Source organism: Aplysia californica, unplaced genomic scaffold (assembly GCF_000002075.1).
Source record: "Aplysia californica isolate F4 #8 unplaced genomic scaffold, AplCal3.0 scaffold00627, whole genome shotgun sequence".
NCBI classification, from domain to species: Eukaryota; Metazoa; Mollusca; class Gastropoda; order Aplysiida; family Aplysiidae; genus Aplysia; species Aplysia californica.
The window spans coordinates 400,570-423,418 of record NW_004797897.1 but is presented as its reverse complement, the minus strand read 5'-3'; the positions used below and the strand labels follow the sequence as shown (position 1 = coordinate 423,418).

General features: G+C 38.3%; 1 protein-coding gene across 2 annotated transcripts in view; it reads left to right on the top strand.

Annotated features, from left to right (window-relative positions):
• Positions 1-22,849, top strand: part of LOC101854750 (laminin subunit alpha) — a gene marked incomplete at its 5' end in the record, with an annotated part of 81,500 nt that overhangs the window by 39,723 nt on the left and 18,928 nt on the right. For both annotated transcript variants that reach the window (XM_013087707.1, XM_013087705.1), the window contains 20 exon segments: positions 1,128-1,241; positions 1,864-1,982; positions 2,498-2,584; positions 4,186-4,397; positions 5,320-5,420; positions 6,239-6,419; positions 7,212-7,349; positions 9,321-9,472; positions 10,239-10,352; positions 10,989-11,100; positions 11,943-12,113; positions 12,410-12,606; positions 14,263-14,379; positions 14,899-15,056; positions 15,438-15,576; positions 18,195-18,288; positions 18,913-19,026; positions 19,957-20,142; positions 21,063-21,217; positions 21,701-21,865. In XM_013087707.1, coding sequence (XP_012943161.1) covers positions 1,128-1,241; positions 1,864-1,982; positions 2,498-2,584; positions 4,186-4,397; positions 5,320-5,420; positions 6,239-6,419; positions 7,212-7,349; positions 9,321-9,472; positions 10,239-10,352; positions 10,989-11,100; positions 11,943-12,113; positions 12,410-12,606; positions 14,263-14,379; positions 14,899-15,056; positions 15,438-15,576; positions 18,195-18,288; positions 18,913-19,026; positions 19,957-20,142; positions 21,063-21,217; positions 21,701-21,865 — 2,826 coding nt within the window.

Sequence of the window (22,849 nt, the reverse complement as noted above, 5' to 3'; positions counted from 1 at the left end):
TATCCAATTTGGCACAAAGTACAACCTAAGATAGATTTTTTAGACATACCAAATTTGAATGATGTAGCTTTAGTAGTTTTGCTTTCGGGTCTTGTACAAATTTCGCATTTTGGGGGCTTTTAATTATTTTTTCATGGCCGAATGAGTAAGAGCAAGCCTAAATTGATATTCAAATATGCTTGTGAGTGTCTAGATCTATCGGCCTATGTCATATGTCATGTAAAATAAAGACTGCTGAATAATTTCATGAATAAAAATAAATGTATTTTTGAGAAAGGCAGAGATAATAGATTGTGAGACATGCTCAGCTGATCAGTGTGAACAAATGTGCTGAAAGTGCCTTTATAAAAGCCATGATTTCTCCGTGTTGTAATGACAGTAGAAACAAAATTCCAGCCCCCTTCTAGGCAGAATTGACAGGGGAATAATAAATTGACCTTATATAAAACTTGAGGCCATTTTCCGAAACGAAATATCTAGTATACGGAACAAAACTATAGAACCGAGTTATATGTCAGTCGTGGGATTGACGCTGCTCGCGAGCTGACCGAGATATCTCAGTCACAGGATTGAGTGAGTTAAAGGTCATTGTTTTTTTATTTACTGAGGGTATTTTTTAAAACGAGTTTTTGCATTTATTTAAGGAAAGTAGGTTGTATACATCTTCCTTATTTCTCTTAAAACCGGCGAAACCTATTCAAAAAAATGTCTTTTACATTTCAACCAGCACACTTAGTAATGAGATTGATGCAGTAAAGCACCAATGTCGACTGTCTGACTCCCCACCAGTTATGTGCAATGAGAGATCTCTGGGTTTTTTGTTTGTTTGTAAGGTTTCTCTCTAATTCTGTATGTATTGTGCTATTGTGTGGGATGGTGTTCCTTTTAGTAAAAGCCTATGTTGGTACATGCATTATTTTAGATACTCACAAAAATTGATATTTTATGCTGTGAAATTTTTTAATTTGAATATTTGATTAAATAAAAAAAAGCTTGTATGCATAGAATTTCTATGGTTCGTAAATCATATTTAACATAACTGTATTAGATTTGCCTTATATTTTCACAGTAGACGAAGATATCCCCTGTTCAAAATAATTTTATGCAGCTGTTGTTGTCTTTTACAGGATTGTGCCCCTGGCTACTACAGAGCCCGCACTTCTCCATACTTGGGAATCTGTGTCAAATGTAATTGCAACGGCCATTCTAATGAGTGCGATCTGGAAACTGGCGAATGTCTCGTAAGTTTTTGTGCTTTTTTACACTGTATTTGGATCTTTATTTGTTTATCAGCCTCTTGGTGTTGGTGGCTCACTGTGTTGCTTTCTATCATATACTTTTGACTTACTTTGACTGTTATTTTAACTTTTTTTCATTATTAATTGGTCCAATTGTTACGCTAATTAAGGTAATTTTTTGAGAGCCAATGGTGATTTAGACTCTGTGTCTATGGTTTCATTTTAAGTCTGCTGAAAAACATGCATTGTCAGTTTATTAGAATGTTGTGTGCAAGTTTGCAATAATAGAAATTTCTGTCACAGTCAGCGCTTGCAGTTAATCGATCACAGTGCTAACTGTTTTTGTGTTTGTTTTGTTGTCTTGCTAAAAAAAAAAACATTTTTCCTCCTCTACATCACTCTCTCCTCTCTACCCTCTCTTTTGGTGGATGGTTGGAAGATGCTGTTGTCTGTTCTGATGAGTCTACTTGTGTTCAGTGTTGCTTGAGTTATCCTGGTACAGTATGGCCCTTACTGAGCAGACTCGTCATGGATAACAAGGTGCCTATTACAACATCAAAGACAACGGCTACAACTAGTTTTTGTCGTAATCTTCTAAAGCTTTTTGTACTTCTGATCTTTTCAGAACTGCCAAGACAACACCACTGGAACCAACTGTGAGCAGTGTATGACTGGTTACTATGGAGACCCTGCCACTGGTGGATGTCAGATTTGTTCTTGTCCTTTGCCTGTGCCCTCCAACAAGTGAGTTGACAACACTGGTTTTCTTGTACTCAGCACTGTTTTATCTATCCAACAAACACGTCTTTTAGTCTACAACAATTTTACAAACCCCTTCAGCATTGTTCCATGGTACAGTAATGTCATATCCTTTTTGATTTTCCACTTGTGCAGCTGCAAACAAGGAGATATGTTAAGTTTTCATGTTATTCTTTAAGCTTGTAGCTTCCCTTGATTGACTTTATTCTTCAACTTTCTTCTGCCTGCTTCCTCAAAGCATGGAAATTTACTTTGAAGACTCTCTTATATGTGTCATATAATATTTTTTAAAACATCTTGTCAGCTTTGGTGGTTTAGGTTCACCTCAAAGTCTCTTCCCTTCAGATATTATAAGCTGTACATCTTAGCACTTTCCACTCCACTTTCCACACACTGGGCAACCTGTGTGTATATTACATATATAAGTAATAAAGTAATTGCACATGGAAAAAGTTTAAGCTACTGTTTGAAAACTAAACAGACATTTCATTGGTTTTCAGCTTTGCTACCACTTGCCAAGTGAGTGCGGATGGCTACACCACTACCTGTTCTTGTCTGCCTGGTTATACAGGAGCTCAGTGTCAATCGTAAGTGGTATCAACTTTATATGTGAGGCATCATGGTGAAATCAGGCGCTTGTAAAAAATCGAATTTTTGTTTTTGGGCTCAGCATTTTTTATGTCCATTTGAAAACTCATTTCTGTGTGAATTTCACTGAAACACTTTGATTAAAGGCACAAAAATTATAAAATTTTATTTTCTAAGGACTCTCAAATTATGGAAGTTACCAAACTTTGGCAACCATTTTCTGGCAAATTTACCCCTGAAACCAGGTGACCCCCACTTTTTCAATTGCATATATCAGGATTTCTATTAAAGATAGATGGGTACATTTTTCATATTTTTCATATAGATCAAGAGAATAGAATAAACCTTAAGATGATGCCAATAACTCCACATGCCCCAAAATTGACGAGTGCCCAATTCCACCACGTCATGTCACATATTCCTTTCTTCACTCAGTGACTTTTCAATGTATAAAAGATATGCAGTATGAGATTATGTGGCGTGGTGTATCATGTTTTGACAAGTGAAGATCTTTACCATTGAACAGCTCTAGGAGTAAGTTCAATTATATTGAAAAATCCACTCTGCGACTTTTCAAAATAAGTGGTCATGGAACAAGTATAGAATGTGAAATAAGTTTTATAGTTGAGTGACAAGACTTCTTTGTGTATATGATTATTGGAACCTGTTCTCAGCATGATGTGTATGTGTGTGTGTGTATGTGTGTATGTGTGTGTGTGTGTGTGTGTGTGCGTGTGTGTGTATGTGTGTGAGTGTGTGAGTAAGAGAGAGAGAGAGCGGTAAAGAGAGAATGAGTGAGAGGGAGCAAGAGATCATGCCAACGGACACACTGTTTAGGTACCCTAGCATGAGTGAGCTACACATCATTGTGCCTATATCATTATGCATATATGTAATGAAGGCATTTCAGATGCTGAGTCTCTAGATGTTGATGCTCTGGTACATCAACCCAAAATTTCCCTTATGGATATTAAATCTTATCTTAACATTCAAACTCACTGTCCACTTATTTTTATAATGAGCTTAACTCACCCAGCCCTAAGGCAGATACGTGTGGTATGCGCGTGCAACGCTCCAACCCTGAAGCCGACAGTATTGGTATGGAAAATTTCGCGCTTTTGACCGAAAACACTACTTTTGTGTGAAGCAGACTATAGCCTAATTGGAAGAGTAACCATTTTTCGTTTGAAACAGACTATGACCAGGAGTGCAAGCTCAAATTTAGGACAAAGAAAGCTATATTCGTGAACCTTGTGAGGGAGTGCGAAATTTGAACACACTTCCTTTCTTCGCTTCTTGTTTACTTTTTGACTCTGTATTTAGATCTATTTCCCCGGACTATTGCATAAAAAATATGACACATTTTGTCTTCAAATTTTCAATGCTCACAAATAAAGGTTTGAATAAAATGTGTACCGAATTTGAGTAGGATATGTTCAAATTTACGGGGGGGGGGGGGGGGTTCAATTTTTCAAAAAGTCTAAAAAATGTCTAGGGAGAGCTGACAACTCAGAAGTGTAAGCCGCCTAGGGTTGAATGAGTTAATAACAAACAGGTATTCTGGAAAGACGAAAAACTGTTCCCTTATTTTGTTCACCAGGTGTGACTCTGGCTACTTCGGAGATCCCATCAACCCAAACAACTACTGCCAGCCCTGTGGCTGTAACGGCAACATCGACATCAGCAACCCGGGCAGTTGTGACCGGTTCACAGGATCCTGTCTTATTTGCGAGAACTACAGCAGTGGATCTGACTGTGGAGAGTGTCGAGACTGGTACTGGGGAGATGCTATCTCCAGGAAAGACTGTCAGCGTACGTTTGAAAAATCACTGTGTAGATTTTTTTTTAAATTTGTTTGTTTCGGGCTAGTCTCAGTCCAAATGACAAAGCATTGCGAGCAATAAAACTGTTTCTCTGTTGTTTTACCAAAGGTCTAGATTTTTGCAAATCCATTTCTTGCTCATTACAAGTAGTTGGTTTCTAATAACGTAATGTTATTGGTTTTTTTCCATTGTACTACAAAAGGTCAGTAATAATCTTGAGCACCTATAACATAGTCAGCATTGTGTGTGTATCATTCAAAATCATCAGAAAGTAAGTTTCTTTAGCTCATTTTTGTTGCTTTGTAAACTTTCTTTAAAAATTTTGGCAATAAAATGGAACGCCTTCCTGACATAAGAAATTGCTGAAAAGTATGAAGTGGGCGCATGGGTGTGGATTTTCTTTTTTATTTACAATTTAAGTATTAATATACACATGCCAAGCTGACAACATGGCTGGGAACAGCAAGAACAATAGACACCACGCAAATCGACAAGGCACCGGATGATGATGATATACATACATTGCTTTGTCCTGCATGCTTGCTCCTGTTTAACTTTTTCACTACCATGAACCATGTTTCACGGCTCTCCCCTTCCTGCTTCAAAAGCACACCTTCTGTAATAATTGAAACTGAAATCTCAGGCTGAAGAATTATCGTTTTTAGCAAAAGTTAAGATAGGTCATTATTTCCCGTTTATTTTCATTTGTAATACGTGTGGCTAGTATTTAAAATTGAACTCAAAATCTTTAATTTGTCCAAGGGTAGGCAGAATCAGAAAGTAAGTCACAGATAGGGTCCGGTCCTAGTGAGGAAAAATCCCTTGTAGTGAAAGAGTTAAGATCTCTGCCTTTCTCATGACTCGAAAAAAATTGGGCTTTTTGTACAAATGGATTTCTCTTTCCCTCACAGGTTGTTCCTGTGACACTTGTGGCTCAGACAGCTGTGACAAGACCTTTGGAGTTTGTCAGTGCAAGTTGAATGTGATTGGCAATAACTGTGATGAGTGCAGGGTAAGGTCTGAGGCACAGTCTTCTTAGTTTTAGTTTTAGTAGGGGTTTTGCAGCGCTCACAACTGCAGAAGGTCATATCAGTGCTCGCACAGTCTTCTGTCAGTCACTACTGAGTTTCTATCATATGTTAGTAAGTGTGTTATGGAGAATCAACAAAGGGGCATTTGGAGTGTTTGAGAAAATAACAGAAGATTTCTGAGACATGAACGTCTCTTATTAACTCGTTTGTGTGTGCTTTGATATTTTGATCAAAACATTCCCCTTTCATTACAGTAAATTAAAAATATCTGAAGTTGAAAGTGTATTAGAAGGATACCACTTGCATAATGTATGACAAGGTTTTTAAGACGTAAAAGTCTCTTTTTAATTCGTTACGATGTGCATTGACATTTTGACCCAAATATTCAATTTTCATCACAGTTAACTGAAAATGAATGAAATTGAAAGCGTATAAGAAGGATACCACTTGCATAATGTATGGTTACATTAGGTGTGTGTGTGTGTGTTTAATGTGGGTTTATTCTATGATGAAGATGATCAGTGTTGATATAAAAAGCATTAGACATTGATGATAGTTTGTTTTGTCGAACAATTTTGTCATTGTAAATAATACTTGGCTGAGAGGTCAATTACTATATAATACTAGAAGATTTAATAGATTAGACGTTCTAGTTCACATTTTATGGGTTTCTGATTTCTTTTTTTAAACTCCAGCTTTTGTTGGTTGAATTGTAGAATGTATCATGATAGGCAAACATTCTTAACTCAACCATGAAAATGTAGTGAGGTGATCATAAATTCTTCGTCTTCATCCTCAGCCATACACTTGGGGCTTTGAGTCTTGCACGGGATGCTCCGACTGTGAGTGCGGCGTGGGCTCAGTCAGTCCTCAGTGCGACGTCTACACCGGTGTTTGCGAATGCCATCCTGGCGTGGAGGGGACCAAGTGTGACCGCTGCCGACCGGGATACTGGAACTATGGACCTGGAGGATGCCAGGGTGAGTAACTCTTTTTTAATAAATTGTTTTTCTCGAGTGAGAATGTTTTATCGATGGGGGTGTAAAACTTCTACAGTTACAAGAATTATACAGCCATTTTTTAATCAGTATTTTTGTGAATGAGTACATTTTTTGGTACTGTTTATAATATGTGAATATATTTGTTTGTGTCGTTAGTCCAAAGTGGATCTTAATGTCAGTTTTAATTTGATATATTTTTGTTGTCGATAGTTACAACTGAATTCTTTTTTGAAAATTGGTAATCATAAATGAATATTATTATTTGTTCATAGTGATAAATGAATGCATTTTGGTATCCTTTGATATAAATATCCCCAAGGTGATGTATGTGTAATTTTATTGTTTTTTCACCTCTGTGTCCTCTCTTCTACTTTGTTTCACAGTAAAATAATTTTGGGATACTTTTCAACGTGAGTTATTCTGTTCATTAAAAAAAAAAAGTAATTATAAGAAACTGTAGTTAGTGAAGTTGGTCAGCAGGTGGTTAGCAAGTGTTCAGGTGTGGTTTGCTCCTTCTTTCCTATCAACCAGCTATTGTTCTTATTTCTCCTCCTTTTTTATGTTTGTTACTCTCTTGTTACACCTCTAATCTTTGTCATGTATATGACCTTATTGAATTGCAAGTGCTGTAAAACTCTTACTAAAACTAACTGTTTGTTGCTCTCAAGTTACACCTCTAATCTTCAGCACGTATGTGACCTTATTGAGTTGCAAGTACAGCAAGACGTTTTACTAAAAATAAAACGAAAAGATGGTCAATTTTCTCCCCAGAGTGCAACTGCCTGAGTGACGGGGCTGTGGGCTGTGACCCTGAGACTGGACGCTGTGAGTGCCTGCCTGGAGTGACGGGTAGCCAGTGTGACCGCTGTCTGCCCAGATGGGTGCTCGTGCCCAATAGAGGTTGTCAGGGTAAGTTCAAAAGTATTTCTATATTAACCCTATATACGCCCTGGGATCTTTTTGTTCTCCCTGGGTTGTATTCTTCACATTTTAGAATACTTCTGTTACGAAGATCTCTTTGAAACTTTCAGTATTTAAAAAAAAAATCATTTTGACAGACTACCATGCGAAGCGTACGGATCGGATTAACGAATAAATTTCCTCTTTATAAAGTGGAGGCACAGAATTCCCCTCGTCGTATGGATACGATAGTAAAACACAACGTACGGATAGGGTTAAATATTTTCCTCATAGTCAAGAGATTACGGTATTTTCCTCTCATTCAATAGGTCCTGGGTTTGAAACCTGATAGTGACGGATAATTTTCTTCACTCAAATTTTCTCCTTTCACCTCCTTTCCTACTCTCTAACCATGTTCTGTCATTTGCTTTCATCTGCACTTTCTGCCCCCTCCCTTTTGCCCCCTCCTCTGGGCTCCTGACTCAGCAGCCTTTCTACTGCGACTCCTTAGCTCCTTCTTACTGCTGTCTTTCAGCTACACCCCTGATCTTATGGTAGGAAAGATGTAACACCTAGCCTTCTGCGATAAGGGCCAAAAAAGTTGGAGGTCCCATGTGCAAGTTGCACACTTTAAAGATCCCTTGTTGGTCCTAATATTGAGAAGAGCAGACTTTGGCCGCTACTTGGGCAATGAAAAACACTTACCAAACCAAAAAAGAACCCCCCAAAAAACCAAAAAACCCTTTTCTTTAGGGTACAAGTTGTTTGGGAGTAGGGCCTAATGACAAAAGTGGGAAAGCAAAGAATTATTCTTTTTTACTATACTTTCTATAACATATTGTTATTTTGTACAGTCTAACAATAAAGTGATAATTTTTTGCTTAATTTTTTTTTGTAAACTTACATTTGAATTGTAATCATATACTGTCCAATGTTTAGTCATCATTATGATCATTTTAATTATACCTTAAGTTGGACTATATATGCGCTTTTCAAATATGGGTTGTGACTAAGCTCGCATGTCTGTAACTAGACACTAGACTGTACAATTTTTAAAAATTATCTTATAAACTATGATTTTCCGTTTAGAGGAATGAATAAACTCTAGGATAGTTGGGATGACTTAAAAATCCATTCATAATTGTAAGAGTTTTGTGCTTTTATTGACATGACAAAATAGATCATTTAAGGGGCAGGCTGCTTTGATCCTGCCTGCCAGGGCCTTGTTGGGCTGAGTGGAATACAATATTCCAGCTAACAAATGGAGACACTCAGGAAAAAATAACTTCCACAAACAAGAACTGATTTATTTCTTCTGCATGCAATAGCAACAAGCCCATCTGCCCTACTACAGATGTTGATAAGATCAGTCGACAATCCTACAAAAAAGAACAGACTCTAAAGACAGCAAAAAATACCTCCAAAGAAAGGACAATAAAATTGGTGGGAGGGGGGAGCAAATTTATGTGACTACGTGACTAGAAATACAAGTTAACTAATGGTCATTTTCAGCTCACCTATTGTTGTGAGTAATGCAGCAGCTACCGGGTTGTCATTGCACTTAGAACGGTAGATAGGAGTTTGGACGGGTGGTTGGCGGGTACTCTGGTATGTTTTACTCCTTTTCTATCTTTCTTTTATTTTACTTTTATCCGCCGCTTTTACCCTTTTGAGTGTCGAGGGAAGAAAGAGATGTCTCTCTGCCACCAGCCAGAGAGCTTGGGTCAGGGGGATGCCATGAGTTGTTAGTGTATCCCTGATTTCTTTTCTATCAAATATCTATTATCCTGCTGTTCTTTGTATGTTACTCTTTAGTTACACTTCTAATCTTTGGCACTTACATAACTTATTTGTGTTGTACATGCCGTAAAACTCTCACTAAAACAAAAACTAAAATAGAATTTAAAAATCAGAGTTTTGCTCTAGCCAAATGGTATCACTGTTGTGGAAAGATCAAAGTGTATTTTGTTTCATCCTCAGAATGTGACTACTGCATCCACCTTCTGCTTGATGACCTGGATACTCTACATAGGAATGTGTCTGTGGTCAGTCGACAACTCGGGGAAGTCTCAGTGGGTGTCGGAGCTTTCAACCAGCTGGCAATATACAACGACACCATCAAAGCCTTGCGGGTATGACTTTTAAGTCAGTTTATGTATGCAAAGTTATTTCTTGAGAGAAATCGGTAATTACAATAATATTTTGTAAGAGCCTTGCAGGGAAGACTTTTAAAATTTGTTTAACGATGCAAAATTAATTTTTGATAGAAGTAGATAACCTGTCTCTGTGTTTCAGTATAAGATGGAACTTGTGGTTATTACACCCACCAACTACACTAGCAATAGGATCGATCATGTGCGAAAAGGTCACTTTCAATTCAAAATGAAAGATATCATATTATTATTTGTTCCTGCATAGGAATTTTTGTTTCACTGGCCTGTTCAATGATAGGACAAAATAGTTATAGGTGACATTTATCACTTGATTAGAATACTGTCTAGTATCACAAGTCCATACATTATATACTACCTAGGTACCCGTTCGAAGAATGGACTCAAAAGAATCTACTTTCAAGTCATTGTGGGTTCAGTGTGCACTGCATATGAATGGAAACCTCACTTGTTTTCAATGGCGTCTTAGAAGACAGACTTTCCCAAGATTATGTCTAAACGAAACTAATGAAAAACTGAAAATTAAACTACAGAGACTTTAGGCTCCTCAATAAAACTGTGCACCCTTTACATGATTCTGAACTACCATTAATTTAGCCAAATTCGGAAGTTGAGTGGTTCGGAAGTTTTAGGCGGCCAAAGTGACGAACTTTCATAAATATAATATATAGAGATATAGATAACGATTTGTGTAAAACGTTTTTTGTTTTGTTTTGTTTTTTTGTAGCCCGATGTTGATGCCCTGTCCAATATGGATACTGACAGCTTCAAAGCCCTGCTTGTTCCTGTGGAGGATGAAATGAGACAACTGGAGCAGGACGCTCGCAATGTCGGAGCTCAGGTGAGAGACGTAGATGTGTGTGTGTGCACTTATTATGTGTAAAACTAAATGGGAATCAGATTTCATTAACTATATTGGCTTAAATGAATACCTGGTGTGAGATGTAGATGCAGGCACTTACTGTCTGTGTAAAAATTTGATGTGAATGAGACATAATTAACTCTGGTGGAGGGGCATTTCGGAAGGGTTACTTCCGGTAAAACGGTGCGCACTTCTAGGGTTGATATGTAGTGATGCAGACCTAGCTGTTGACCTCTGGGGGCTCAAGTGCACTGATCCATTAAGATCAGGGGACCATCTATTGGTCATGGGTGTAAACTTGTAGGTCCACCATCTTTGCACTATCCCTTTGTCCATTTTGTCTGACTGTTCAGCTTTTTTTCCCCCTGAGCCAAGTCTTTTTTTTTTTTAAAGCACAGATTTGATGTTGTTGCTTTCAACTCATGAATTAAGCAAGAGTTGTTTGTGGTGATGTATTCATTTGTAGGATTTAAATTATACTTTTTAATTCTCTCAACACTCTTAATTCTTTCCAAATTTAATCCCAAAAGATTGGCAACAGCACCTATTGCAACCTGAAAGAAATAGAGTTACTTGAGTTGTTGGTGTGTTCATATTTTGCGCTATTTTCTCTAGGCTGATGCTGCTGTCTTTGAAGCCAACCAGATCCCAGGAGATGTGGAGAACCTTCTCCGTGAGACATCCGAGCTTCAGGGGCTTGTCTCAGATCTTAACGGAGTAGCAGAAGGTGAGACAGAAAGTTTGATGATTGTTCATGTTTTTCTCCCCCATCAGTACAATTCATAACATTTAGGAATTTTCTTTTTCAATCTGGAATATGGAGTTTTGACAACTTTCTACTTCTGTATGATCTGTGTCTGAGAAGGTAAAGAGTAACTCCTGAAAAACAGATTTGATAGTTGTAGTTTTGATTAACTCTTTATCTACTATACCGAGGCCCATTTTTGGTACTAAATCTAAAAATGATGAAAACGTTACTAAATTGGTCATTCAATCAAAACAAGTGGACCCATTGCGATAGTTTTTCATCTAATTAAAGAGACCTGTTTTCTGCAATTGCCGAAAAATAATATGATGTCGAAGTCATCGTAAAGAAATGTGCCCAAATGCTGTCAGCGGCTCACCGGCACAGGAGTTCCGACTGCGAGCTGCTGGGAGCGGCTTGCCGGAGATAAAGAGTTAATGTTGATTTTTCTCCTGACATTTCCTTTCTTTGTCACTTTACTTTATTTTCATATTGTGACCATTACCTTTTTAATTTTGCGTCTTTGGGGCTCATAAAAACAAGTATTTGAAGTGTGGTTTGATGTGGTGTACTCCTCCTATTCTAGCAAACATCAATTGTCCTTATCTCTCCTTCTTTTTTGTGTATGTTACTCTCTAGTAACACTTCTATGTATCTTAAAAGATGTATCTTATCTAGTCTTTGGCACTTATATGACCTAATGGTGTTGCAAGTGCTGTAAAATGCTAAGCAAAACAAAAACAGAAGCTCCAGAACTAAAGAAATAATCATGGTTATGGTAAAATTGCTTCATTTAACATTGTTTTGTTTCATCTTTATCCTAGATACTCTGAGGTACATCAACGATGTGAGACGCCAGATTCTGGATACAAGCAGCATTCGCAACATTGATTACTTTATCACTGAAGGTGAACGCATCCTGAACGAAATTAAGGATCTTTCTTTTGCTGCTCAGAACGAGTCATCCGTGGAGGAAATAGACTTTGCCATGAAAGGTGAGTTCTACTTAAGATTTCTAGATCATGACTTCCTTGATATGCTCCCAAGGAGAGACATAGTCTATACATTTGGAATCAAAGAAGATGTAAGGGTGTATGAAACTATGTAAAGGTGTGAGAGGCATAATTTTTATGGTAAGGAATTATTTTTTAGTCTTGAATTTTTTCAGGGTAGTGACTTAATAGCCTATTGTTCTACAATTTCAGCCACCAAGGATTGGTGTAGCACTGATATATGAAAAAAAGTTTCAGCTGTTAACATTTACCCAAGACTCTCGGTTGAATCTTTTCAGTCCTGGAAGATGTGCGGTCATTGAAGGAACAAGCTATGAATGGTATGAATCATACCAAAGGACTTGGGGCAGATGTTGCAGACATGGCATCCCGTCTGTACGACTTGCAGAACTCAAGCCGCTACTCTGTAGGAAATGCGGAGACCGCCTTGAGCACCATCCGCCGTCTGAGGGCAGTGGAAGTGGAGACTCTGTCGGTACGTTTCCTCGGTAGCCGGGCTTTTGTTTAGTAAGAGTTTTACAGCACTTGCAACACACTAAGGTCATATATTAAGTGCCAAAGATTAGAGGTGTTACAAGAGAGTAACAAAAAAAAAAAAAAAGGAAGAGAGATCAGGACGATAGATGTTCAATAGGAAAGAAGGAGCAAATCACACCAGAGCACACGCCAATCACCCACTTAGCCATCTTTTTTGGTTTGATCTTTTGGTAGGAAAAAACATGCACACTACAGACATAATAATCATACAAACATATATCATGTACATATATTACTTACTTTTACTTTTACTTTTTCATCCTCTTTTAATGTGAAGGGTCAAGGGAAGATGCAGTTTTCATTGGTAGGCCAGCTCCGCAGCTCTTTTCAATTGGGATATTATGATTTCTCAGGGTTTCTTTGACACCCTCTATCCATCTTTTGCTTGGCCTTTCTCATCCTTTGTAACCTGAGTGCTTGGTGTCGCAGGCTCCTGAGGCTGGCTGGCTAGGTGACATACGTAACAGGTGGCTAAACCCTTTTATTCTCCGTCTTTCTATGAAATGCAGGCAGTACTCTGTGCCAATAGCTGCTCTTACTTCTTCATTTCTCTGCCTGTCTCGGCTTGTGATGTTAAAGGTTTTGTGGAGACATTTCTTCTCACATGCAGTGATGTTGCCTTCATGAGTTTTACTTAATGTCCAGGTCTGGCACTGGTAGCATAATGTTGGTATGAATATTGAAGTATATATACATATATTAAAGATGCAATAATAGCATTTTAGATTTTAAGATATAACAACACAGTATCATCATTCTAAAAAGCACAAAAGATCAAACTAGTATCCAGGGGTCAGAGTAGATAAAGAGAAAAAGACAATGATGCCTAATACTGGTGATACATTTGTCCATCCATTCTTTTTCTTCTTCTCCTCGATCGCATCACACTTGAAGTCCGGTACCTGTCATAAATTGGGCTGTCCTGCTCAGTTCATCTGTTGGCCCGTATAGCTTCTCCTGTAGTGTCGGTGGGCTTGGCCATGTTTCCTGTCTCAGGGCCCTGTGTGTCCTGCAGTGCTGAAGGGTGTGTTCAACAGTTTAGTCCGGCTCTCCACACTGGCGTTTTGGTGATTGTGTTAGTTTAAAACATCTGTGCAAATGTTGTCTCAGCCTTGTGTGCTGAGTTCTTAGTCGGCAGATAATCACTTATTCTTCGTGGGACAGCTCATGGTAGCTATCTGGTGTCTGTGGTGCTTTAAATAGTTTATTTATAAAAGTTTTTATTTCTCTGTAGTTGACGCTGCTGTCTGGTTGCTCCTTCTGTGCTCCTAGTTTGGCCATCCTATCTGCCTGTTCATCTGTTCATTTCCTAAGACACCACAGTGCGATGGAATCCACTGCAGCATGATCCTCAGACATGGGATGTCCTCAATTACTTCTGGCAGCCCTGGTAGTTTGCTGGCAGTGTTTGCCTGCGGTACTGACATGGCATCTGTTTAGAATTTACTTGGCTTTGGGGGTCTACCACATCCCTGATGATTTTTGTTGCATGTGTTGGAGCCTCCATCTCTGCCCGGTAGTTTGTACAATGCTGCCCTGTTGGGACTGCCTCAGCTTGTTGTTGTATCCATCCATTGTTTTCTTTCCTTCTCAGAGGAGCTCTATGACCATCAAGGATGCAGTGATGGACAGAGAGGAGTTCTTGAAATCTTCCACTGATTTATTGACTAAAGCCGAGATGATGCTGACTGATGCAACTGATGCTGTTGAGGTGGGTTTTGTACATAGTGGTTTCATGCACAAGTGCTTTGGTGCCTGAATAGTTTGACCCAGCCTTTCACGACATAGGATTTGTGTTTTGGATAAAGTAGGCATAGAAAAGAGGGAGTAGCATTTTTTTATCCACCGTTTGGCAGTTCCATCATCCCCAACTCCCCCCCCCCCCCCCCCCCCCCCCCATTTTGCCAAACTAGATGTCTAGATAAGAAGAATTGTGTAATCAAGCTCAATATTTAGTAGAACTTGTTAGATTAAATCAACTTCCTGCAGTTTGTGGCAATGCTGTTTGCTGATTTCAGTTTGATATAAAGCTTAATTATTGTCTGTAAACTCAGGCATTAGAATACTCTCATGAGGATAAACTGTGGTATGTTATTTTTAAAAAATCCTATGCAGGTATGAAACTTTTTTTATTGCAATAATTTAACTTTTTTCCAAACATTTTAAATGCTTTTGAGATTCATACTTTCAGGAACGTAAGTTTTAATTGTTGTTCACTATCCTTGTTTAGGATGTGGCGAGAGAATCTTCGAAGATGGAGAGCGCCACGCCAGAACTGGAAACTCGAGTTAATGAGATTGCAAGCAGCCTTGATGATTTGCTGGATGTGGTGAACCGCTCACAGATTCATTCTGAGGGTCTGGTTGGAATAGCAGAGGACCTGGATGAGTAAGTCATCTCTCTGATTCTTAAGATAGCTAGAACTGATAAACATGTTGATGGCTGAATGAAAGCAAGACTCCCAATGAACATGATATTGCATTTTCGCATTTATCAAGAGTTGTGCATCCAGCAATCAATCAGTGCGTTCATTTTCGTTTTATCTGTTTCAGTTTGCTGAAACTTTATATCATGGAAAATGCATTTAAAATGAATTCAAAAAGTTCTTGATGGCTGAGCTTTATAATACTTCACTCACTGTATTGGTTAATTGGCTAGTGATAACTCATTTAACTCATTTAGCTGCTGTTATCATTTTCCTTATTGTGGGTATTATATGTCTTGGTGTGTGTGTGTGTGTTATATTCTCAATTTTATTTTGTATTTCAGACTGTATGAGAGCACTAGGGATATCTCTGGAAATGCTGTGAAGGCTGGTCAGGCTTACAAGAACATTCTGGATGCCATAGACCAGGCCAGAGTGAGCGCGGATGATGCCCTTTTTGATGCAAAAATTGCTCAGAATGAGGTATGAGTAATGCCACACAATATTGTAATACAGTTGAATTTGTTCTAAATACCACCTGCTTAAGACTATCATCTGCACAAACATCCACTGTCAACTTCCCTTCCTCGCATTTTTTTTCTATAATAATATTATAGAGGACACTATCCAAGGGGACTACCTATCTAAGCTCACCGCCTTTCTCATCAGTAATGATTGGTCGTCTTGAATTAGTTTGATTTGTGTATAATGTGAAATATGGTCGCTTTTAAGGACAAGCGAGCTAACCCAGATTTCGGGGGATTCCAAAAATCTTGACCTACACCAAAATTGGGCATTGCCCTTCCTATAGTAGAAGTTTGGTTTCATTGGTGTGTATAATTGTTTGGTTATAGAGAAATTTCTCCTTGTCTTTTAGAGAAATTGAACAAGGGTCCAAAAACTTTACCTTCGGTTTTCTCAAATCAGCATTTCCCGGGATATCCCCCTTGTGCTTCAAAGCGACCATATAGAGCATTGGATCAGGTCATATGGATGTCTGTGAATGGGAGATTGTGGAGATTTGTGGTCTTCAGTCTTGAGGAATTTAATTAAAATATGTCTCGACGCAGTGGAATCAGGGCTCATCCATTTTGGGGCATATGGAGTTATTGGTATCTTCTTAAAGGTTGTTCATTTCCTTTGCTTTTGATTAAAAAAATATCCATTTATCTTGAATAGAAGTCAAGATTTTTGCAATTGAGTGAGGTGGGGGTCGCCTGGTTTCAGAAGTAAAATTAGTGAGAAAATGGCCGCCAAAGTTAGGTGACTTCCACAGCTTAAGAGTCCTTGGAAACTGCAAATTTACATTTTTGTGCCTTAAATCAATGTTTTTCCATAAAATCCACACATAAAAATGTTTTTGAAAGGAGATACAAGATGTTGAGCTAAAAAAACAAAAATTAGGAAAAAATTGCCAAACTGGTAAAAAAAATGCCAATTTCTCACATTTCATTATTTTGACGAGCGGCTGGTTTCACCACGATGCCTCACATATGAAGATGTTTAAAACTTTGTGGGTTCCACATAATTTTGAGATTTATGTCATAATCTTTGGTGTGTGACTGGAACGTAAAGTACTAAAGTGTTCATGCGACAAACAGTGTGTTTGTTTGTTGTAAACTCGACATGTTTGTGGAAAGGAAGGGAGAGGGAAGGTGTCTTGAATTTAGATAATAATCGTGAAGTTTGCATGTACAGTCAAACCTGTGTAAGATGGCCACCCATTGTCAAGGAGAAAAGTGGCTGTATAAGACAGGTGGCCGTCTTAGGCAGGACTGATCAAGATGAAGAAAACAAACCCCATTCCCAATCGAAAGTAGCCGCATTATTGTTGTTTTTGTTGTTGTTGTTGTCGGTTTGTATTTTGTTTGTTATTTTTATTTTTTTGCTGATTTTGTGCAAGGGTGACAATAAAACGAAATGTGTCAGACAAGGAGGACCGAGTGTTGACGTCCATTGTTACTTTGTTACAGACTGGGTAAACAGTGACCACTCATCTCACTTAGGATTTGTGTATGAGTTCTGGGCGGGGCTTATGAGTTACAAGGGATCACACGCTTCCCTCACCAGCAGCTGAAAATTGATACCTATTGGTCAACAGTGGGAGGGGCCTACGCAACATGATTGGTTGAAGGGACTACCTAATAATAACGATTATGACGGCTCGCCCACAACGCCAGGGTCAATGCACAATTAATGACAAAACGTAATGGAGTCACTAAGGTGGCCGTCTAAGACAGGTGTTATTGCCTAGTGTGATAGGGGTTGTGTGTTAAAATATGGTGGCCGCGGCCGCGTTGGACAGGTGCCCGTTTTACACAGTTAAATTATATAGAAAAAACGCAAGGGGGGAAATGGAAAGTGGCCGTTTGTACAGGTGGCCGTCTTATAGAGGTGGCCGTCAGGACAGGTTCGACTGTACTGTCAAACTTTTTCTATTCACCACCTGTTCAAGACAATCACCCATACAAAAGACCACTTCCGCCTTGTGATTTTTCTGTAGGCTTATTATAACAACACTGTCTAAGATGACCACTTTCCTCTACATCAATGGTGGATCTTCCTGGAGGAGTTTGACTATTTGTGAGGCAGCGTGGTGAAATCAGGCACTCGTCAAAATACAGTAATTGGAGAAACAGGCATTTTTGCGTGTTTGAACATTTTTATCAAATTTTTAGTTTTTGGCTCAGCCTATTTTATGTCCAAATAAAAATGCATTTTCAAGTGAATTTAAATGAAACACATCGATTAAAGGCACAAAATAAGTCATTTTTCTGTTTTCAAAAACTCTTTAGCCATTTTCTCACTAATTTCACCACCGAAACCAGGCGACCTCACATCCTTCAATCGCAGATATCTTGAGTTCTATTCACAATATATGGGTATTTATTTCATTGGAAGCACGGCAAGTAAATCAGCTGTCAGATGATATCAATAGCTCCTCTTTCCCAAAAATTGATGAGCGCCTGACTACACTGCGTCGTGACACATTTGGTTTTTTTTTTAACTGTAGTTTTTTCTTTTTGATGTCCTCAAATGTGAATATATATATACATATGCTTTTTCTTTAACTGTTTCGTAAAATCTCTTTCTCTTCTCAGTCTTTGGGAGTCGGTGACAACGTGACTATGTCTTTGGAATACAGTCAAGATCTATTGACAGAAGCTGAAGAGCTGTATGACAAGACTCAGATGGGTGAGAACAATTACTTTTAAACCGTTCTTTTAAAAAAGCTTGAATGTTCCATTATTTCTGGGGGTTTTCTGCCATGATTTCTTTTTGTGTGCAATTCAATACATTCGTTCTAGAGATATTTCATTTTAAAAAATGGCACCTAGATTCAAAAGCATATCATATCATACCAGTATATATTTTGTTTTGGAAAGAATTTAGAAACAGTATTCATTCTTTTGATCTTTTGTTATAAATTTGTTGTTGCTATATGTCCACTCTTGGTATGCAAAGTGCCAGTTCATTTGAAGCCTGAGACGACTCAATTGTTTACAGTCATAACAAAAATGTGTGAAAGTCTAGCAAAATTATATTTATAATCAAACATGGAGCATTCCTTTTTACTCAGTTTGGTGTTTATTTTTATTCAAATACTTTGAATGTGGGTGGTTGACGGGTGCTCTGGTGTGGTTTGCTTCTTTTTTCTTATCAAACATCTTTCGTCTTTATCTCCGCTCCTTTTTTGTGTTTTTTACTCTCTTGTCTAATCTTCGGCACTGATATGACCTTATTGTGTTGCAAGTGCCCTAAACTCTTACTAAAACTAAGCTTAGTTTATGCATTTTGGACCGTTGCATCTTTTCACAGAATTCTTTGACAGAAAGACCGAGGCTGAGGTTTCCGTAAATGAGGCAACTGATGATAACAGCATGGTGAGACAGCAGCTGGACACTATCAATAGCCAACTGGAACTTTTGAAAAGTAAGTCTGGGATGGGTCTGGTATGTTGCAATTCATTTATAAGACAAAATGTTTTTATAAAAAGTTCACAAGTGTCTGCTCACTTCTTTCTTTAAGAATCTACTGAAAAACATTCCAAGTTGTTAACCACCGTGTATTTGATACATTTTGCGCATCCTTTGATTTTACTGAGTAATATTAAATACTTTACACATTCTTTGATATAATTCAGATCATTAAGAATACTAGCTGCGTTAACCTTACCTGTCGGGCCTGAGTGGGGTACACAATAAAATAAACCTCCCCATGTGGGAATTGAATTGATGTCTTCTAAATGTGATTGCAAAGAGGCTAACCTTCCTACCACAGACACCAGTTTATATGTCCGCAAAGATGCTAATGGAAGAATACGTACCTAATCTTGATTATTATTAGAACCGTACACTGCGTAAACATGCGTTTAAGAGTGTTTTTGAGAAATACTTTTTTAGTTGCGGATTCAAGTCTATGGTGCTGTATTTTAAAATGAAATAGATGTTTAAGAGGCTTGAATAATAGTAAAATAAAAATCAGCAGTTTGCACATAAGCTTTCTTTGTCTGTCTGGTCAGTTATGTAGAAGAAGTTGTATTTTTTCAAACAAAATAAATCGAAGAGGAATAAAAAGTGTTGATCATTGCTGGACTCTTATTACAGAGAGGAATTTGGGACTTTTGAGTAAAATGTTAACGATTAGAGAAAATGTTTGTAGTCTCGTGTCCTTAAAAAGCTGAGAAAATCATATTTCTTCATCCAAAATACTAATGAGAAAGTCAAAAAGAGACAGAAAAAAAAAATACTTAGAGAAATAACTCTCTGGGTAAACAGTTGGGTAGGGTTAACCATTTTTCCTTATTGGTGTAAAGTATTTATGATCTTTCGTCTCAATTTCTTTGCTGTTTTATTTCATTAGACCAGAAAACTGATGCTTTTGGCACCCTGATGGACAAAGCTACTGACGCCGAGGCACAGGTGGATGAAGTTGTGGAGAAGAGCAAACCAATCATTGATGATATGGCGGATATTGAAAACAAGATGAACTTCATCCTTCAGAACAAACCTAAGATTTCTGACAACATGAGGCAGTCAAAGGACAATTGTGAGTATTGATGTTCATTTTGTTTTCATTGAGTTAAGAGCAACGCATCAATCAACATAATTTTGGTCATAATTAGTGCAGGGAAAAAAGTAAAACAGGCAGACAACTGAGGGAAAGAAAAGAAGTAGGACCTGTCAGTGGTGCCCCAACCTCCCACATATTGATGATCAAGCATGAAAGCATCTGCTCCCATTTGTTGTTAGAAATTGTTTGTTCTCTGTTTTATGGTGTTCTACCATATGTGTGCTACTTTTAAAAAAATCTTAAGGCACACTGATTGTGACTGTCACATATAACAAAGACTTTTAAAAAATGTTTACTTAAACTAGGGTACATCATCTTGCTTTGCTTAGCATTTGCCTACTTCTAGAGAGAAGGAAACTCCTCTGATTCTCTCTGTTAATTTTAGACAGGCGTTATGGCAAGGTGAAGGCACTTTGACAGATCACTGCATTTGCGAGAATGTTCTGTTACCTTATGAAAAATGAGACAAAAAAGAAAAATTTTCAGCCTCTGACTATTTTTGTTTACTTTTTTCATAAAAGCAGTTGTACAGAAAAGAAAATGTGATGGTAACTTTGTATTTCGTCTTCAGGACATGCAGCCCGTAAGACTGCGTCATACTATTATCTTGTGTCCTTGGGAAAGTTTTTCTTAATTTCACTCAGATGGGAATGGCTACTCAGAAGAACAGTGATAGATCTCATCAGTTCCTCTTGTTTTAAAGGACCTATCGAATATCACCTTGCACTGATGTTTCCCAGAAAGCTGAGAATGTTTCAGAATGTTAACTTGTCTCTTGTTGAAATAATGATTGTAATGTGCATAACTACCACTGAACTGGGATATAGGACTACACAATTAAATTAATTTCTATTGTTTTTCTCTTCTCCTTTTCTGCATTGCTTCATGGTTATCAGTGGACTCAAGTGAGAAGAATCGCCCTGAAGTGGAGAGTCTGCTCAATAGCTTGTCTCTGAATGCAGACAAATTGGTGGAAACTAGCAATGATGTGGAGGTCAGCGTGAAATCTTTGAAGGAGAAGATTGCAAGAGCTAGAGATGAAGCGAACAGGGTAAGGAATTCTTTTCATAAGTGATCTGAGCTGCCCAATGAAAATTCAAAGAAGTAGATTTTATAATTTATGTTTGTCTTCACTTTTTTAACTCGTTTGTGTAAGACATCATTTGAGAAGCCCATACTGTAATCGTGTCTTCAAAGGTGAAAACTGTGAGCTATAAATATTTTGTTCAAAAGCTAGTTTTGTGAAGACTTAAGATTTTTGTGCAAAGTAAGTAAAGTCTATGCTTTATTAAAAACTGTTTGGAAAAATAGTTTTAGATTATTCAATTAGTGAAAAAAATATCAGTTTTATCCGTTTGGGCATTAGTGTGTCTGCTTTCAGAGAATGCACAAATTTGTCACGTTCATATCTTGACATACTTAGTAAAAGAGATTAAATAAAAGGCAAAACGTTGAGTAATAATCTTTCTAAATGCTAGTCAGTGACTGCTGTCTCCTTTCTAATACATGTGTTATAACTTTTTCTCCTGGACAGATTCGTGTGGGTCTGCGATTCCTGGGCAATACCACAGTAACCCTTCGTAACCCACCCATGCTGGAGGACACTGGCTCGTACAGCAAGGTCTCCGTCTTCTTCAAGACCACACAGGCAGATGCCCTGCTGCTGTACATCGGCAACAACCAGAACATGGAGACAGTTGTGAGTAGATTGTTTTGGATTGGTGGATTGTGGTCTAAGTCTGCGAGTAGATTATCTTACTGGAATGTAGTCTGTGAGTGCGTTATCTTACCCGAATGTAGTAAGTGAGTTGGATATCTGTCTGGAATTTAGTCTCTAAGTAGATTTTCTAGGAGAATTGAAGTACATTAGTAGATTATTTTGCTTGAATGTACTCTTTAAGCTGATTATCTTACTGACATACAATCCTTGAGAAGATTATCTTACTGGAACGTATTCTTTGAGTAGATAATTTTGGTGGCTTGGAGTATTTTTGATTATCGTGTTTGAATGTAGCCTGTGAGTGGATTATCTGAGTGGATTTAAGCCTGTGAGGAGATTATCACAAAGGATTATAGTCTAGGAGTAGATTATCGTAAAGGTCTGCTTTGGTTTGTAGTATTTATCAGAATAGACACTTTCACCTCTCGATGTCAATTCAAGGTACAGTCGAACCTGTGTAAGACGGAATCGCAAGGGAGCCAGATAAAAATTCCATCTTAGACAGAAGAGGTTGGGGGGGGGGGGGGGGGGGGATTCAAAGGCCCAGCCGGTGGGATCAAGGATCGCTTGTCCGATCGGCAAGCAATGGTCAAAACTTCACACCTCTCAATTGCTATTCTGTCTAATAATGACATGCGTCAGTCTTACTTATCCTATTACCACCAGCACTTGCCTTTCATAGGACCACTGTTTGACCTATTAAAAACTGAAATGTTTGAACATCTCCTTTGCTTCCAGCCTTAGCCCCACCCACCAATGCCACCCCTCACTGCCATCATTGTAACAACGATTCGAGGAACTCTTTTCTTGGCTGGCCGTACGATCAGGGCGGCAGGCATTGGTCAATCTAATTCACACCTCTGGCTTCTGGCCAGGCCTACCCAGGAAAGTTTCCATGGTGGCTGGCTACTCGAGCACTCTCACGGGCAGTCGTGAGGTTTCACACGCACACCACACTGACCA